Source organism: Lycium ferocissimum, chromosome 4, assembly GCF_029784015.1.
Source record: "Lycium ferocissimum isolate CSIRO_LF1 chromosome 4, AGI_CSIRO_Lferr_CH_V1, whole genome shotgun sequence".
NCBI classification, from domain to species: domain Eukaryota; kingdom Viridiplantae; phylum Streptophyta; class Magnoliopsida; order Solanales; family Solanaceae; genus Lycium; species Lycium ferocissimum.
The window spans coordinates 19764887-19779284 of NC_081345.1; the positions used below are offsets into that span (position 1 = coordinate 19764887).

General features: G+C 36.7%; 1 protein-coding gene across 1 annotated transcript; it reads left to right on the forward strand.

The window, feature by feature from the left end:
* Positions 1-483: 483 nt before the first annotated feature.
* Positions 484-13728, forward strand: LOC132051736 (flowering time control protein FPA). The gene is made up of 6 exons (XM_059442929.1): positions 484-952; positions 4586-4831; positions 5500-5640; positions 6740-7626; positions 8155-9536; positions 13389-13728. The coding sequence occupies exons 1-5, from the start codon at positions 707-709 to the stop codon at positions 9515-9517; spliced, it is 2883 nt and encodes a 960-aa protein (XP_059298912.1). The 5' UTR covers positions 484-706; the 3' UTR covers positions 9518-9536; positions 13389-13728.
* Positions 13729-14398: the final 670 nt, after the last annotated feature.

Below are 14398 nucleotides of genomic sequence, written 5' to 3' on the forward strand. Positions count from 1 at the left end.
TACTAACATCAACCAACTCCATTACTACCAAACACCACCATAACGTCAGTCACTATAACACCAATCACCTCCACCATGACAACTATCACCACTACCACCACTACAAAGCTCTCCACAATCACTAGCGAACATAAATGTTTCATTTTTTTCTCAAATAATAATTTTACTTATTTGGTTTGTATTTATTTTTAAATATTTAGGTATTTTTTTATTTGAATTATATATTTATTATGCTTAAATAAATACATTATGCACATTCAGATGTTGAAAAACAAGTAGTCTTAATCATTCAGTATTTAGATCTAGAGACAACATCTTAATCATTCAAATGTGTATTTAGATTTAAATGTCTTAATCTTAATGAAAACAAACGAGTCCTTACCAAGAATGTCGATAACGTCATGGACAAAAAAGGAAATAAATATAAACTAGAGGGTTAAATATGTCCATTTGTACATACATACATACAACCGAAACAGCTGTGACCACATATATAAATTTTGGATTCACATAATCCCCTCTTTGCAATCATCGCCTCTTCTTCTCCTCCTCTAAGATAACATAACCGAAACGCCATTCACAAATCTCAATCTCTTCTTCTTCTAATTTATCTTCTCTCTTTTCTCGTTTCCCCAAATTCTCGATTTTTTTTTTCCTTAGGTTTTCTTGTTTCGTGTTGAGTTAAGTTATCTAGGGTTTGATAATAATGGCGCCGCCGGTAGAAACTCCGTCTAACAATCTATGGGTAGGTAACCTTGCACCGGACGTCACCGATGCAGATCTGACGTCACTTTTCCAGAAATACGGTCCGATTGATAGCGTAACATCATATTCGTCTCGCGGTTTCGGTTTTCTGTATTTCAAAAATATGAATGATGCTAAGGAGGCTAAAGATGCGCTTCAAGGATCCTTCTTTCATGGAAACGCCCTTAGGATCGAATTCGCAAAGCCGGTTTGTGTTTTTGTTAACCTGTTTTTGATTCGGATCCATTTTTCTTGTTTATTCCTCCATTATTTGTTCATTTTTCTTAGTGAAGTTGTTCCACCTTGTCTTTTCCTTTTCCGAGCACTCAAAATTAATTTAAAACATTAAAAAACAAAAACCAGCCAAACGAGATCCACGAGAAATGGAGTATTCTCCGTACCAATTTATGTGTTACCTTTCGGATCTCGAGACTCAAATTAGTCTTTCTTTGATAATAATTTTTTCATATATCTTAAATTATCAATTATTGTGACTTACATTCTTTTACATAGTTTGTAAATATACAAATTTTATTTCAAAAATGTTAAAAGTTTCATACCTGAATTCACGATCAAAATTAACGCTCGAAGTTGGAATGGTGCCGTATAAATTGAGAGAAAGGGATTAGGTGCTTAGGTAATAGAAAAAAGATATAAATAAACGAAATAAAGTAGGAAGAAAAGAATCACAGTTTTTTCCTTCTTACCTGTTAGTAAATGAAAGAACAAAATTTAGAGAAATGTGCGGATTTTGATGGAATGCGATGAACAAAGAGAGAAGCAATGTATCAAAAATACGTGCTAATTATCGTTTCGATAAATCTGAAAATCTAAATTTTGCAACATCTATGCGTCTCGTATTCAATTCCTTCCCCCGACTATTGGCCGATCTATTTGTTGAAGAAACATAATCAGATACGAAATGTGATTGTTATATTAAACTTGTTAATTGAACAAAATCAGATTAATTGATAAGACAATTAGCTTTTCTCGAGATTGTAGATAAGTAGTTGCACAGATTAAAGCGCTTGATTGGTTTTGTACTAAGAGCCCGTATGGCTTAGCTTATAAGTTGCTGATAAGTTATTTTCAGCTTTTTTGAGTGTTTGGCTGGCCAGTTGATAAGTCATTTTGTGCTCAAAATAAGCTCAAAAAAATAAGTTGGGGCTCTAATTTACAAATTTTGTTCTTAGCTTTACGTCCTTAGTTTTTATAAGAGATATTCATTTACCCATAAGAGATTTGAAAATGACTCACTCATTTCCTCAGGTTTTAAAGGGTAAAATGCTGAAATTTAGACTTCACAACGTGCTCAACAACAACAAAATTTGGGATCCTTGTGCGGATTTTATATTTAGAGCTCGTTTGGATGGGCTTATAACTTATGGCTTAACTTATCTTTGTTATTTCGGCTTAAAAATATGTGTTTAAAAACACTTTTATCTTATCCAAACACTCCAAAAGTGCCTCAAAACTATTTTGTCGTAAAAGCACCTAAAATGATTCTAATCTAAACAGGCTCTTAAGATCCAATATGTAGAAAACATGGTCAGATATATAATCATCATTAAGATAACCAAAAAGAATAAATCAATTCTGGAAGAGCATATTTGTATCGGTATCGACTGCTTCAAGCATCCCAGACCACGAGCACGATCTGCAAAAAATAGGCGCTATTTGTTTTTAAGATATGTATGCGTTAATGCGGATTTTGGAGAACCGCTATCCAATTAAAAAAACCCCGACAGATGTGCTACCGTCATAAATAAAAAACAATTGCAACGTGAATTTCACCCACTCTTAACTGCCTCCATCTTATAGATTCCGTTAGATTCTTATATCCATTCTAAATCATGGAGACTTACTTTGAGTCCAAATCCTTTGTCAAGTGTTCAAACTTCTAAAGGACGTTGAAATCAGCTTGTAGGTGTAGTTGTACAACAAAAGCTAATTTTAGTTGAAGAGTAGTATAGGCGTATGGGCATCTAAAAACTCAAATTGCCTATAATTTTTTATACGGTTTTACTCTAGCAAACATTGATCACTTGTTAAAAGTATAGTAAATGGATGTACAACCTTTTAGAAACGAATGTTTTCTCTCTGCAAGTAATATCTATATGTAAATATAGTCCAATACAAGTTGGTATAGACAAAGTTTCACTTATCAATGCAATGAATGTAACGTCTATAACCCCCACCGTAAAAAAAAGAGAGAACAATATGCAGTGAATGTTTAGGCATTATTTGTAAACCTATGAAAATAATGACTTGTATAAGCATTCCTGGAAATGAAGTTTAGGAGATTCTTTACACATTGCAAAAGTATAACCAAGAATTCATTATATTTTCTGAAAATGGCCCTGATTTGTCACCTATTTAGAGATACTTGCTACTGAATAGAAGAGAACCAGTCCTTCCATAAAAATAGGCAGCTGAAGCAAAGTTAAGATATGCTATTTAGTAATAAACGTGTCTGGGATAAAACAAATTTTTTTCATATATAGTGACTCCCTGCATTTACTTATGTGATATAAAAGGGGTGTGAAGTTTGGATGTAGAGGGTGTCTAGTGATACAAATTTTACAGTTCTAATAGCTAAAAGGTCTAGCTGGATATTCAAAAAGGAGGTTATGAACTTTACCAAGAGCTGATAGTTGCTAAGGAAATGGGAAAAATGAACATCCTAGCACCAAAAATGGAACTTCTCAACTACAACTTTTGTTGGATTACATGCACTTCTGGTGACTATAGAGCTCGCTCTCTCTTCAAATCAATGATATGTTTATCCCTCACAGGAGGCTATATCTTTTTCTAGTTATGATAAATTTGGCAGGAATCTCCACGTATTTCCTAATCTCCTTGCATACTAAATGCATGCCACTTCAGAGGTAGTTGGTTCCTTTGGGATCCTTAAGTGATCTGCTTATTAATTGGATTGGTTGGTAAAAGATGCATGCGTATATGGATAGTTTGGGAAGGAGTCAAACTGAACTATAGACGTCATGGAAACGATATCTACTTGGAACAGACAAAGAACACGTCCATACATATAACTACGGTTCACCAGCTATACCCCTTAAAATGGTGTTTCCCTAATTTGTCTTGTTCGCAACTTTCATCTCACATCTGTACATTATCACGAGGATGGAGGGCTATTTTCATGATTTATTATAGATTACTTGTGGGAAAATAAAATATTCAAATATATTGTTCCTAAGCTTGACTGTTTCCTCCTTATATTGACCTCAATGTATTAGAACTGGTTAACCACATACAATCATGTCAACTATCTGGGCGCGAGGTACTTAGCCTCACATGGACTGTCTAGTAGTACTTCAATGTCACTCAACTTAGAATTCATCTGTTTGTTGGGATTGTGATTTTGGCCATTATATATTGCATTGAAGTGTTTTGGGATAATTAGCGAATGTTACAAACTATTATGCGAATGCTAAATTAACTTGGAGATTTCTGTGAAGCTCCCTTGTACTTAATCTTGATCGTCATTTTTGGTGGTAAATTGTGCACTGTGTGTTTTGTGTGCGTCTGGAGTTTCTGTAACACTAAGCCTTATGGTTTAATAATTGTTGTGTGTTGTATGTACGTGGAGTTCCGTTACTGCTATGGGTACCTCAACTCTTATCACTTAATGACTGAATATAATGACTGAATACATTTATCATTTTGTTATAGTTGTCAAAGTGCTGGTTTATTTGCCCGGCATGATTCTTCTTACATACACTAGATTACTTGTCTGTTACTTGTTCTGCTGTGGTTCTCATTGTCCATTGCACTGTGTCAGGCAGTTGGTCTAACAACAGTTATGCTGTCTGGTTTGCAGGCAAAGCCGTGCAAAAGTTTGTGGGTAGCTGGGATTGGCAAGTCTGTGTCAAAAGAAGAATTAGAAGACCAATTCAAGGGATTTGGTAAAATTCAAGAATTTAAGTTCATCAGGGATCGCAACACCGCATACGTTGATTTTGCTAGACTAGAAGACGCAGCAGAAGCGCTGAAGCACATGAACGGAAGAAAATTCAGTGGTGAACAGATTCGTGTGGATTATCTCAGGTCACAACCTACGAGAAGAGTAAGTTGTTTTCTCTACAGCAAGGTTTACTCTTACTGTAGAGATTTGATTCATTTCTGGAGTGCTACATTTTGTAGAGGGAAAAATATGTTATGATATGGAAGTAGATGCATGTCAACCTTAAGAATGTTGGTTTTAGCTTTGGTAAATGAGGTTTGGTGTCTATACGGAATTTCTTTTGCACGACAGTGACCTTGCTGGTGTAAGGCATATAGAATCTAATCTGTAAGTTGTAAGAATCAGAGACTGACTTGAAGAGGAAAGTATATTCTTAGTGTTTGGTGAAGCCAAGGTGTGGTAAACTCTGTGAATGTAAGCTTAGCAAAGCATAGTAGGTCCAACGTTTGAATAAATGAGGAGGGTCATGGTAGATTGACAACAAGCTAAGAATAATCTAATTTTGATGAAGTTTATGAATACCGAGTTCTATGGGCTTGCCTACATAGCATGGCATTCCTGAATAGATTGAAATGGATTTATAAGTTGAAAAAAAAGGATGTAAAAGACACATATATCCAGAACCAACGAGTTTGGGTTGAAGCATAGTTGATTGATTGATCGTTTCTTGCTAGCACAACTTTTGGGATCACCCTGTAATCTTCTGGTTGATTTGTGGATATTTATCTTGCATGCTTCCATTTAATATGATGCTATCTTAAATCTTTCAGGAGCAAGGACCAGAGTTTCGGGAAATGAGGGATGGACAGTATCCCAACAGGAGCATTGGCCATCCTGACTCTCGGCTTATTCCCCAAGATTTTGTCAGGAGCTACTCTGATCCTATGCATGCTGGCTTCAAGAGGCAACATGTAATGCTCCTTTGTCTTTGAAAGATTTCCAATTTTTTTCTTTCAAGTCATTTGGTAAAACGGATTATAGTACATGGATTATTATGTGGTGAATCCTAATATATGATCTTTCATGTGGTAAATAATAAAAATGATTTTTTATGTGGTGAATAATAATATAGAATTTGTTGTGTGGTGATAAAGATGTAAGATTTGTTATGTGGTGAATGTTAATGTAGGATTGTTATATGGTGTGAGTCGATGAATAATAATTTAGGGATTGTTACGTAGAGATTGCCTAGTTCAAGGGCATTTCTGTCACTAGATACGTTTATCCAGGTATTTATGCATAATCCTATCCCTTTCTATCCTGCATAATATAATACATAGATTTTGGCACAAGTTATTTCCTTACGAGTAATGTAAGTTTAATACTACAAACCAAAGGCTGCATGAGTTGGAGTTTTATGCCGAAACCAAAAGTTGTATAGGTTATGGAGAGAATACATTAGTAATGCAGAGTTTTATGTTGCAAACTACCTTGTATTAGTTACATGGAATTTTATGATGGGATTAACTTCCCTTATGTGGCCAAACAAACAACCTGTTGATATTTTTGCATGATTGCATCCATGGACAAAGGTTGGGTGGTGTGTGCCATTTGCTGAAGCCAGTGGTTAGTAGAGAAATATCATTATGGAACTAGGTGGTTAGCCAGTGGTTATGATTAGTAGAGATACGCCATTTGGAAAATTAGGTGGTTAACACAGTTCTATGTTAACAAAAGATCTTTTGAAGGAAGAAGGGATCCCATTGCATGTGTTAAATATAGATGTATTCAGAACTCAGAATTTAGTTTTCTGGTTGTTAGAAAAGTTTATACCTAGTGTGCTAGAAACACTGGATATGTTTGAGTCTTTTGTTGTGTAGGATTGTAATCTGTCCTACTTTTGTACTGTTTGATACCTATTTTGTACCTATGCTAATAAAATTACCTTACCTTATCAAAAAACAAAAGAAGAAAGAAGGAAAATTAGGTTGTTAACATGGTTCTATTGTTTGAATGAACTATGCATATTTGTTAGTCCTAATGTTCACTTGATCTTCTTCTTTTGCGCAGCCATTTCAGTTGCCAGCGGGACAAAGAGTAGATGGACAACCCAGTAAAGTTTTGTGTATAAGTTATCCTCCCTCTGTCCATGTTGATGAAGACATGCTACACAATGCTATGATTTTGTTTGGTGAGATTGATGGAATAAAAACATTTTATGATAGGAATTGCTCATTGGTTGAATTTAGAAGCGTGGAGGAAGCCCAGCGTGCTAAAGAGGGCTTGCAGGGCAAGCTTTTCAATGATCCCAGAATCACAATTGAATATTCAAGCAGTGGTCCTGCACCTGGCAGAGATTTCTTGGAGTATCAGCCTTCAATTATGGGCCCAGCACCTGACTTTTACCCCAATGAAAATCCATTCCAACCGGCACAGATGGGCATGTTTGGCCATAATCAGCCTATGTTGGCTTCTGGACGTTTGCCACCTTATGGCAATCATGGTCCTGATGTCCCAGCTAGGCCTCTGGGTATGCAAGGCAGGTTTGACCCGGTCATTTCAGGCCCAGAACTTTCTGATTTGCCACTGCCCCATAAGTTGCGGGATGCAAGCCCTCATGATATGATGAGGGGTCCAAACTGGAAGCAGGCATCTCCAACACCGGGAATGCTTTCTTCTCCATCTAGTAGATCTGCCCTACCTGGCTGGGATGCATTAGATTCTAGCCAACTTCCAAGAGAAACAAAAAGATCAAGGATTGAAGGGGCTTATGATAGTCCATTTGGTAACAATGTTCCATCAGGTCCTGTAACAGTTGGTACTCTAGATGCAAGATCTACTCCCGCACAGGGCCATTCAGGACATGGCTATGTATGGCGTGGAGTTATCGCCAAGGGTGGAACACCTGTGTGTCACGCTCGCTGTGTTCCTATTGGGGAAAGCATAGAATCTGAGATGTAAGTATAGTTTTGTTTCTTACGTCGTTGTTTTGTTTCTTATGTTGTTGCTTCTTGATGGAAAGATCAGTTTTTGAATTGCCTCTATGATAGATTTAACGTTGTTTCCAGATTTCTCAGCTTGTTGTGGTCAGTCAGTTATCATCTTTCTGAGTTTGTTTTCAACTGGTCTGTAGAGAGAGAGAGAGAGAGAGAGAGGGGGGGGGAGGTTGTTGTCCACAGAATTCATTATGAAACTCATTCCTAAATTCTGTCAAGAAAGGCTGTTAGCACAGGCATATGTATGATCCTTCTTTGGCTGATTGAAATTCCAGGATTAGCTTTCTTCTTGCAAATAAGATTTATGGGTCTTTGGCACGACTAATTTGGAACTAATATATATATATATATATATATATATATATATATATATTTATATCTTATTGTTTTTTCCTCATTCAGTTGCACGCACCGTATTACTTTTAATAGGTCTAATGTGCTTAAATCCTGTTATATAGCAGTCAAATGCTGACATGTTTTTTTCTGCAGTCCTGAGGTGGTCAATTGCTCCGCGAAAACGGGATTGGAAATGCTAACTAAACACTACGCGGATGCTGTTGGGTTCAATGTTGTGTACTTCTTGCCTGATAGTGAACAGGATTTTGCTTCATATACAGAATTCCTGAGGTACCTCGGTTCAAAGGATCGTGCTGGCGTTGCAAGATTTGATGATGGAACAACCTTGTTCTTGGTTCCACCTTCTGACTTCCTCACGAAGGTTCTGAAAGTTGCTGGTCCAGAACGTCTTTATGGGGTGGTTTTAAAGTTTGCACATCATGTACCTAGTGGCACATCCTTGCCACCAGGGTCCAATCAACCTCAGTATGTCGATGCACCACGGATAACATCCTCTCAAGCTGCGTATGATGCAATGCCATCTGTGGAAAGGGTTTCACAGATGAACTATAATCAGGTTACCCGAGAAGATAAGCTGCCTTTTAAAGAATTTGCTTCTCTAACTGATGCATACCCCAGAAATCCTGTGCAGCCAAGTAATACTGCAGCATACCCCGGGAATCCTGTACACCAAAGCAATACTGCAGCACCAACCCAAGCAGGGGTCTCTTTAACACCTGAACTTATTGCAACCCTAGCAAAGATGCTACCAGCTAACAAGTTATCAAGTGTGGAAGGAACAACCGCGCCTGCAGGACCTTCTGCTGGTATGCCTGCATCAGATGTTGTTGTTGCACCTGGAAAAGTGCAGCAACAGTCTTGGAGATATGAACAGCAAGCTCCTGGTCAAGCTGCCGATCACATGGCACAGTTTGGTAGCCAGTTTAACAACCAAACACAAGTTTTCTCACAGCTTCAAGCTCATCCGCAAGTCTTGAACACGCCTAACCCTTATTCTCAAGGGGCTACTAGTTTTAGCCAAATGCAAGAGCATAATCTCAACTTGCAACCACAAGGCGGTCCTCCTCAGACATTGACCATCATTTCTCAAGGTGCACAGCTCTCAGCCCAGCCCCATGTTGATCGGCAACTTCAGTTTGGAAGACATCAAGATGCTGTGAGTGGTTCTGGGATAGCTCATGGCACAGATGCCTTAGGACATTATGGTTCATCTGTTCAACAATCAACAAATCTTGCTTCATTGCCCAACCAAACTCATAGTGCTAATGTTTCCCAGCCACAAGCTGGCATGCCTGTTGCCTCTGGGATAGGGCTTCCAACTCAAATGCAGCAGTTGCAATCTGCACTTTATGGGTCTGTACAGGAGGGATCGGATGCTGAGGGTGACAAGAACGAACGCTACCAGGCAACTCTAATGTTCGCAGCTAATCTCTTGTCGAAGATACACCAGCAGAAGCCAAGTAGTCAAAGTGGGCAAGGGTCGGGCAATCATTGAGAAGATCTCCTTGAGCTAGGTAACTGTTCAACTCTTGATTTGTGGATTGCTTTTTATTTTTCCTTTCGAGCTATTTTTGTGCTTGATGTGTTCTCTCCCGTCTTTCTAACTAGTTATGTGGTTTCAGTGTCTAGTTCATCTCTTTTATCCTTTTTTTCTTAAAAAAAAAAAAAAAAAAAAAAAAAAAAAAAAAAAGAACTGCCACTGTCCTTGGAAAGAGAGAGGGATCAATGTTCTAGATAGTAATTCTCTTTGGAAGTGTAGATCTTCAGTATCTGTAGGCCTGGAGATGAAAAGTGTAAATCTAGACTCGTGATGGTTTTGGTGTAAAGTTTAGTATCAATGATAAGTTTTGCTAGAAATGAAAAGCTTTAATGGTTGCCGAAAGATTGTGAAAGTTGGAAGGTTTGCTTGTGAAAGTGGTTTATTAGTGGAGGTTTTCTCTCTAGTCTTGTGAGAAATTGTCCAGGAGTGACGTATAGTTATTTTAATAGGAGAAAGTAAAAAAAATGTTCATTGACATTACAGCAAGGCTCCATATTCAATTGGTTTCTCAGTGGGTCATAGATGTCTAGCATGTACGGTTTGCAGCAGCCCTCCATGTTTAGGTTGAGCGTTAGTGGCGGCGTAGCAGTTGTATTCTGGACTTAGAGCCTGTTTGGATGGGCTTAACAGCTTATAAGCTGCTTTTTTTAAGCTAAGCCAAATGGGCCAACTTATTTTTTTGGGCTTATTTTAAGCACAAAATGGCTTATAAGTTGGCCAGCCAAACACTTATAAGCTATAAGCCAAACGGGCTCTTATTGGCCTTTTCCCTTGATGCTCTGGATTCTGTAGATCAGGTGAACCTCAGTTTTGATCCTCTCTTTTCCTGTGGCATACTTCTTTTTGTGAGGCAGTCTCTTTTCTTCGGCATGACCATTTTATATGTATTGCTAGTCTTTGCCATGTTCATTAGTTTAACATTTTTACAGCTTCGCCTTTATGTGCTTCAAACTGACATAATATGATCTGTTAAATACTGCCATCGTCTTATTGGTTTAGTGTGAGCATTTCTTCGTTTTTGCCTGTGTGATTATCCTATTTTCTCACATTTGGATACTTTTTCACCAAATTTTTGCTGCTACTTTTATTTCGGTCTCACATTGTTTATATGCATTAGTTAGGATGGCATAGCTTGGTGGTTTATACTCATATGATATTGTAGCTTACTTTTAAGATATGATGAGATTCAGTATTTCGACTGTAGTTTATTTATATTTTGCTATTAGTAGAATTCAAATAACAAATGCTTACCATTACTAAGTTGAGTTTTAAGGAACCTTTTTTGGATTGAGTTGTAAATTGGCGTTATGGACCTATAATTCGACTGAATCCTGAAACATATATTCCTGCATTCTTAAATATGCCTGCTCTTTAATATATATATTTAGAAATATACTAAGATATGTGAGATACAAACTCATTACAAATACCCAAATCTCTACGCAAGAGCAGTAGGCAAATATTGATGTATATATTTTCAGTAATAGAATTCTCTATATCCAGACAACAAGAAGTCACAGTTCTCTTTTTACCTATAAGAGCCAAAAAGACACGCAAATAAAAGAAGAGGTAATCATTTTTACCTTTCCACACCGCTACAAAGTTAATGGAATACATCTTTTACAACTACATGAATAAATGGATACAGCTATTTGTCTATGCAATTAGTTTCAACAAACCTGCCGACGGTTGAAATGTTATCTTCCAAGTCAATAATGGATTAGACTCAATCACTTAATGTTCTCTCAAATTAGTGGCTCTTGTCCCGCTTGCTTCTCCCCTCCCGCACCCCAAAGAAAACCACATACTATATAGTCAAAAACTATTGTTGATGCACCTCTTCGACAATGTGATGCGAGTACAGCAAACTAAATCATTATCAAAGTTGATAGGCTAGAAGCTAAGCAGGTTCTTAAGTTAACTCTTTGGAGGATTTTTGGCTTTTCAGGCGATTGTAGCTTAGCTTGCTTCAATAAACCACGAAAAATTCAAGTTTGGGTTAGGCAAAAGAGTCGGCACATAAGAATGATAATTTCCGACTTTCCTTTAGTGTAAAACAGAATAGCAAAAAGATGTGGATAAATGGTAGTATGAGAACTTTGTAAGCTTAAGAAAATGGACGGATAAGAACTAGAAATGAAAGAGTACCTTTTAAACTATAATATGACTCACTATTATATGAGACGTAACTGTGTTCCTGAAAAACTGTTTGCTGGTAACAACTTAACATCATGGTTTGTTGGATCACTATAGATGTCTTTCAATCAGATAGATGAGATCCCTTGGTGCTTATTTTCCATGTTCGTTAGGCAGAACTTTATTGAGCTCGAATCTACTGTTGCAAATACAAATCTTCTTCATGTTCCAAAACTCGACTCGCCCTTTGAAGGGGATGAATGCTTTGTTAGTATAGGCAATTTAGAGTTAAAATTGGAGGACGTGTATGGTTTAGTTCCATTGTATACTTGGTGGAATCTGACATCACTAAACCTTTCGCATGGGCTTAACAGACTCCGGAGGGGCGTATCTTATGATTTAGGGGCTTCATCCCTCTTAAGTCTCTACTCTCTAGAGTGTTTATGTAAATGGTTTAAAAATGACAGATTTCACTAGCTTACAAATGCGGCTTCTTTTTTTTTTCTTTTTTTTTGTTTTTTTTTTCCGAGAATGCCGAATGCAACATACCGTCCTTTTTCTTCCTTTCAATGGATAAGAATAATCCTGGGAAGTATAGCTAGTAAAATAATACACTGTAGGTCAAAAAAGGCGCTTGTTCTGAAACTACTTCTTTGTTATAACCTTCTTACCGTTGGTTCATTTCTAAGGTCCATATGAATACATTTTTATGGATCTTGGGTTTCTTGTTGAATAGATATTTTAGGTGCGAAAAGTCTTCCAAAAACAGCAGCTGGTGAGTGCTGAGTTTTATTTTTAAACACTGCTCATCTTCGGTTTGGATAAGTGGTGGTCCAACAGATCACTTGGGTGTCCAACACCTAAGGACGTGGCTACTGTGGTCAACTCCTTCCGTTTCAAGTGTCTTATTTTCCTTATAAAAATTATTTAAATAATAATATCCCTTTTATATATTTGGCGACTCTAATTCAAACATTTTACTTGGTTTGTTTAAGATTCAAACAAGATTTTGATACTATATTACAGGCATCATTATTTTTATATTATAAGATCCAAAAAGTTTTTCTTATTTTCTTCACCTCCTATCTAGTCAAACTACTTAAATGGAGACGAGCAGGACAATCATTGGACCCTCCCATATTTACAACAAAACAAAACAAAATGTCACGGCAATGAGCTAGGCTGTTACTGATGACGTGTCAAAATTTGAACCTTTGGCTCTGCTAGGTTGACTTCTTCGTGTGGGTCCCACATGCGTTTTTTTTTTTTTTTTTTTTTTTGTGGTTGAAAATAAAAGCCGCAATAAGATGATAAAGCATATACTTACTCATTATATATTAATGTCAAAAAAGGTAAAATTTACTTTGTGAAAATTCTCTTTTGCGATGTGGGTGTTGGGGAGAGGCATTCAAGATTCACCAAACGACAATGGAAATTTTTGCAATGCTAGGGTTGACTTGTTGCAACTGGCCTTTCTACTCCGGAATTCTGATTAATTGATTATCATTATTTTTTGACATTTTCTATGTCAATCTGGTCCGATTTTCATAGCTGAAAATCCAAATTTGGCAATTCTTGCTCTTCTTTTTTAAAATAAATTTCTTTTGTTTCTCTCTTATATATAAAGTTATAATATAAAGTTATAATATAAATTTCCTTAACATGTTTTTTCTTGTTTGGTGCTTTGTAGGTAAGTAGGAGGTTATCAAACACAGAGGACAGAGGAAATGGAACATACAAAAGCTGGGGATAGGAGGAAATGGCACATACAAAAGCTGGTCTCTTAGCTCTGTAAACCTTTTTGGTTTTCCTTTAGTTAGGCTCTAGTTCTCTCTTGTTTTTTCTTTTGCTTACCGAAGTTTCTTTTATGAAAACTGGATTGGGTCAGGTTTATTTTTTGGGGGAGAAGTGGTTTAGTAATGTTTGCAATTATCTTATTAACTAGATTAACATTGTATTACATAGTCCAATGGGTCTATGCTGCCGAATAGCATTTCAGACTGAGGTAAATATAATTTTTGTTCATTTCTTCTTGCATGGTCTTAGGATCAAACGTTTTAAAGCAAAAATCTATAAGAAGAGGTCCCACCCAATATTTTTGGAAGAAAAAAGGGTTTAAAGGTTTAAAGGATTGGAGCGCCTTTTAATTTCCAAATTACAGTAGGAATAGGCTCCGTCAATCAAATTTGTCATTTTGACTAGTATTCAAAGTAATTGTGAAAATTAAGAGTGTGGAACTTTTTTAACCCAAAAAATAACGTTTGGAACCAAACTAACCGTTTAAAAAAAAAAGAACCAAACTAGGCTTTATGTGCGTGAAAGGCGTAACAAAAACCCACCAGAAGCCTTCCATTTTCAGCATACTCTTCTCTTTCATTTCCTCCATTTTCACCCTTTCAACACACTTTTGCACTCTCAAAAATATGTCTCAAAGTTCGGAAACTTCAAAGTTTGCTATACAACTCGATATTTGTGAATGCGGTTATTACTGTAAACTAAAAACATCAAAGACCCAAGATAATCTGGATCGCTGTTTTTGACGTTGTAAAGTGCCTGAAGTAAGTGTTTTTACATTTTTTAGTGTTTTTTTATTCACGTTATCCACATATTTTACTTTAAAAAACTAATTTTCTTGTAATGTTTATAGGATGTGGGCGGTTGCAAACACTTTCGGTGGGAAGATAAGCATTCACATGGATA